The sequence below is a fragment of the Gossypium hirsutum genome, chromosome D08 (genome assembly GCF_007990345.1).
Source record: "Gossypium hirsutum isolate 1008001.06 chromosome D08, Gossypium_hirsutum_v2.1, whole genome shotgun sequence".
NCBI lineage: Eukaryota > Viridiplantae > Streptophyta > Magnoliopsida > Malvales > Malvaceae > Gossypium > Gossypium hirsutum.
In genome coordinates this window covers 12,400,129-12,405,893 of record NC_053444.1, presented here as the reverse complement: position 1 = coordinate 12,405,893, position 5,765 = coordinate 12,400,129, and the positions used below count along the sequence as shown (strand labels likewise).

General features: G+C 35.9%; 1 protein-coding gene across 1 annotated transcript; it reads left to right on the top strand.

Annotated features, from left to right (window-relative positions):
• Positions 1-2,111: 2,111 nt before the first annotated feature.
• LOC107949248 (zinc finger protein GAI-ASSOCIATED FACTOR 1) lies at positions 2,112-5,027 on the top strand. Its single transcript, XM_016883987.2, has 3 exons — positions 2,112-2,536; positions 3,120-3,516; positions 3,610-5,027. Exons 1-3 carry the CDS (start codon positions 2,356-2,358, stop codon positions 4,661-4,663), a joined length of 1,632 nt encoding a protein of 543 aa, XP_016739476.1. The 5' UTR covers positions 2,112-2,355; the 3' UTR covers positions 4,664-5,027.
• Positions 5,028-5,765: the final 738 nt, after the last annotated feature.

Below are 5,765 nucleotides of genomic sequence, written 5' to 3'. Positions count from 1 at the left end.
CAACTAAGTAGGTACCGGATTGACACGTGACAACAAACTCAATTTTAATATTGATTATTAAATATTTTATATTTTCACCAAAATTATTGAGTTGAACTAAAATTACAATTTCATCCTCTAAACCAGTGAAAATGAAACAAATTCTTCCATAATCCATCAATTTACGGTAGCATTGAAAATTAACGACCCAGAAAGATATCACACATTACGTAAGACTAAAGGTTTAAAATATCATTCTCCATAATTTATGGTTAAAAATAAAAAAAGAGGTCGATTTCAGCCAACAATACAAAATTCATCACTCGTTTGCATATAGACATCATTTTCAGGAGAATAAAAAAGGGAAAGAATAAGCGCCCATGGCCGACTTTCCTGTTGTATTTATGCATGGGGTTACTTAGCTTATGTCAGTTAGCAATTTGGTTGGTTCCAGCAATATTTGTGCTTTCTATATAAAATATCAACATCTGGGTGTCTTCACATTGTTGTGTTGATGTTGGGTTCATAAATTGTATCGATCCAGCATCGGTGAAAACTAAGCAATTTGTAATTTGAATGGGTTGACCACACTTTTATAACTTCATATTCTTATTTCTGTCTCTTTGTTGTTTCTCAGTCTGCAGCCGGGTTTCTTGTTTTTTCGCATTAAACTTGTGATCAAAAAATTCCCAACTACCTTAACCTTAATGTAAGACACAAATCACTCTTGCATTCTTATTTGTCTCAAATCAAGGGCCGAGGGAGAGGGCAGGCCTACTCAAATGGAAACTCGTTGCTTTTGAGTAACGTGAGCGAAGAAAAGCTTATCTCAAACTAGAGAGTTAAAATAAAGGTTGGATGATATTTTAGGATTTCATTTGGTTTTATCCAAAAATTGAATAACGGCTGTTAGACGGAACATTCAGATTTTGTCCATTTTTTTAAGTGAACCAAGTCTTTGCTTTTTCCTTGAGCTAAGGACTCTGATCTTGTCTCTAAGCCAAATGGCTAATGCATATAAAATATCTAGAATGTTTTTTATTGCCAAAACAATCAACTTTTTCTTTTTTCTTTATTATCGTGTCATGATAAACAAATGCATGATTTATAAAAATTATGTCTCAATTATTTTATCAGTGTTGTGCAAATATGTACTATGCGTTTTAAAAAATACCCACTTCTTATTGTTACAATAGTAATCATGGTAATACCATTAAAATCCATTTAAAACGATTTAAGTTGTACCTAGAAAACAAAGCAGCAACCTCATTAGTTAATAAAGAAACTGAAACTCTGGAAACTCACTTCTTTAGTTTCCTCCATCCATTGGATCAAAAGGGACAAACAGCTGCAACAATGACATCTTCTTATATTTATCTATATATTGACTTGGTATATATCATGGAATATGCCCAAAATTTGCTTTTGCAATTTATTATTTCAGATATATATACAAACAAATGTTGAATTAATTTTAAAGATTAGTATTATTGTTATTATTAAGACGTGGACACCTACCAATGTCGACATTTTCCTAAAGCTTTAATCCTAACAATTTTTTCATTTATAATTTTCATAAATTTGGATAGTATACTATAATTTCAGCCATAAAATTTTTCATAATTTTGATAACTTTCCTACTTTAATAAATTTTTGTAAGTGTTACAAGTACAATATAATTAATGTATTAATATGCATATGAGTAATTACAAGTATCAAATATTACTCCAAATATCAAATTATTATATATTCAAACTATTATAATACAAATAAACTAAGTATAATCCATCCACCAACGCATACAATTACATATAATGAGTCTCAAACTTCAATACTCAAAACTCAAAACTTTCGCCGTAGTCCATACACAATTTTAAATAATACAACTTTGAAACAATTTTACATCAAAATAGAAAAACTATTTAATAAAAATTTAATTAAAAAATAAACAATATTAACCTATTATATTCACCAACAAAAAACCTGTAATATAAAACTAGTAAATAAAAAGAATGAACTAAGAAAGAGAATGGGAATTAGATTAACAACAAAGGGGTAATTTCTATATAGTTGTCCTTTTCAATATATATAAGTTTAATTATATATAAAGCCAAAGAAGAGGGGGTTCCAATGTTACTGATATTTGTGGCAGCAGCTAAACCCCTTTTCTTTCACCCGAAATCAAGGGAAGACTTCCCTGGGTTTTTGTCTTCCTCTACATAGCACCACATTCCTGAATTTTTATGTTCACCAAAAAAACAAGCCCCACTTTTACTGCTCCAGCACCAACAACAACAAAGATCTAGAGCCAAGGAAAAAGGGAACCGACAAGCTTTGTGTTTTTATCAATACATCTTCTACTACTCTCAGTTTCAAATGTCAAATATGTCTGGTGATGATGATGGAAGCTTCTCTTCGGGAGAGGAAGTCCAACAGCAGAAACAGATGTTGCAAAACAACTTTGCTGCCTCTGGTTCAGGACCTTCTGCTGCTTCTAACAGTAATAATGGCTCACAGCAAGCTGTTAAGAAGAAGAGAAATTTACCAGGAACTCCAGGCAATTATATATATAATTCATTCCCCAAATCAATCCTAATTATGCTTTCTTCTATCATAAGTTATTACCTAGTTCTGGTTGCATATTTCATGTTATGTCACAGGGAAAGTTCTGATGAAATGTTTAACTGATGTACTGGGATTTTTTGGTTTTTGAACACATGCATGGGGTTTGAGTTTTACATATGATAGAAGCATGCATGTCAAAGCTAAATTTTTTCGGAGAAAAGAACAAGTGTTCTGAAGGGGTATTTCCCGAGAAATAATAGCTGATGATAACCGGATGCATGTTGAGTCGAGTAGTAAGAACTTTGATGTTTTGAGTATTGATTCGATTGCCTTTCTCAATGAAGAGATTAATTGTTAATTTTTTGTATAAAGTGTTCAATTATTGCTATGAGATTACAATAATTGTAAAGAACTTTTTGCTTGATTGTACCTTTTACTTCTCTTTTTGTTTTTGACTGTTGTATTTGGGCCATTGGTTCTTTAGTGTCACAGTAATCCTATAGCTTAGATTATACAAAAGAATGCATAATTCTTTGTTTTTTAAGAGCTAATTGCATAATTGTTGTTTGGATCAGATCCGAATGCTGAAGTTATTGCTTTATCACCAACAACCCTTATGGCAACAAATCGATTTGTATGTGAGATATGCAACAAGGGGTTCCAAAGGGACCAAAACTTGCAATTGCATCGAAGAGGTCACAATCTTCCATGGAAGCTAAAGCAAAGGACAACCACTGAGGTCAAGAAACGAGTGTACATATGCCCGGAACCGACCTGCGTCCACCACAACCCGGCTCGTGCACTCGGAGACCTTACGGGAATCAAGAAGCATTTCAGCCGTAAGCATGGTGAGAAGAAGTGGAAATGCGACAAGTGCTCTAAGAAATATGCTGTGCAATCTGATTGGAAAGCTCATCAAAAGACTTGTGGTACCAGGGAATACAAATGTGATTGTGGAACCATCTTTTCAAGGTTCATAAAATGCCTATATCTATATCTATACCTATATCTGTATCTATATATATGTATGTATGAAGCTATACCAAATTCTAATTCTTGGTGCAGGAGGGATAGCTTTATCACCCACAGGGCTTTCTGCGATGCATTAGCTGAAGAAAACAACAAGGTAAACCAAGGGCTAATGAACAACATGGGATCAAACATGCAAAACCAAATGCCTGAGCTTATATCATCAATGCAAACGAGCAATGGAATATCCGATTTAGGCAACTTTGACCCGAAGTCCCCACTCAAATCCCATCCCCAAGAACTAGTGCCAATGCCGTTTATGTCCATGAACATGGGAGGAGGCATGTTTTCAAGTAGCTCGAGCAGTCTATTTGGCGGCCCGAGAAGTGTTTCCTCGGCCTCCTCTAGCCTGCAGCTTAGTTCAAATAGCTCATCTGGACTCAATTATTTGCAGGACAGCAAAAATGGTTGCCCAATCATGTCGGCAACAGCCTTATTACAGAAAGCAGCACAGATGGGTGCAACTGCAAGTAATAGTATAAACTCACCCATGATGCAAAAAAGTTTTGCTAGTAGCATGGCAGGCCCTGAGCAGACCATTAGACCACCATCATTCGGTGGGATTGAGCAGCAGAACACATCTTACGATCAGTTCCCGTCCCAAACCGATCAGACAAGCATGGTTGGGATCAGCGAGGCCGGAGGATTCTCCAACCCGTTCATGCAGAAAAGCCCCAGTGAAATGGCCCAACTTTTCACAGCTGCCACCGGAAGCTCAGCAATGAATGAAATGGGAATGTTCACTAACATGTTCATTAACGGAGCTGACCGAAACCAAGTAGGCTTGATGAAGAGCATGGAACAGGAAGATAGTGGTAGCTCTAGCTTGTTACAAGGAAGAACTCAGTTACCAGCAGCAATGTTTGGAACAAGCAGTGGCAATGGAGGAAGTAACATGACGACCCTTGATTTCATGGGGATTGGAGGGTCAAGGCCAAACAGTTTACATGAGCAGCAGCAACAACAACAACAAAGAATGGAACTGGAAGCAATAAGCCAACAAAGACTGCCAATGATAAACCCTTTCCACCTGCAGCAACAGCTCTCACATGGGGATTCAGCTATCGAAAAGCCTATATGGGAAGTTTAAGAGCTACAGGTTCTTATTGAGATGTTCTTGCTCGTTTATGGTGACGACGCTGAGATGGCCACATTGGTTCCTTCAGACCCGCTTTATCCGTCGACAAACTATGGGGCCTTGAATTTTTCAGTTCATTGAATGAATTAAGGAACCTAATTTCTGCACTGTGATAAAAAAAGAAAAATAACCTGGTTTCTACCCAAATTTTCTTAGAAGTTTGAAACAAACAACAAATATGAAGCACCTTTTGTTTTGTAAGCTAGTTACAGCACAGCCAGTTTGTAGTTTGTACTGAGAAAAAGAAGAGCCGATACAAGAGTCACTGTAATCTTAAAATATTATACGACTTGTTTGGACCTCTTGCCCTTGGAAACTTTTTTTCCACTTTCTCCACCTTTTACAAATCATTATCTGCAAAATTATATAAAATGAGACTCTTTATAACATGCATGTATTTCATTATAATAATATATTTTGCAAAATAAGGTATATAGGCTTTTAATTAGGCATTTAGGTCCGTTTTAAAATTAATTAGGGGAATATGTCGATTTTAGGAGAGAAATGGAAAGCGCATCCAATTTGGTGCACTTTCTGCACAGATGGCAGGAAAGCGCGCTCAACCGGAAGCGCTTTTCGTTTCTCTCTCCAGGGTTAGGGTTTTTTATTTTTTTAGTAGGGTTTTTATTTTGTTAGGGTTAGGGTTATGTTTAGGATTTTTTTTAGGGTTTAGGAATTTTTAAAAGTGTTCAGGGTTTTTGACTAAAACAACATAAGTTCTTAGGTAGTTTTGAGGGGGCAGGGATGTGATAACGCGCCTCAGCACACATACATTTCATATGTCATGACGGGATAAGATCATCACCTGAGAAACCCATCTTGGGGAAATCAGGTTTTGGGGGTGACAGTGCTTGATACGATAAGGGGTCGAAGTCTAGGTGGAAGTCCCAATCGGCGACCGTCATGTGGTCAAGAGTTCAAACTTTTTGGATACCCGTAAATAATACCTTAGATATACCATACATAATATTGATGTCATAATCATACGGAAAAACTCAAGGAACTTCCGATGTAATTAACGTAATTTTTTTCTCTATTTCCAATTAGTCAGTAT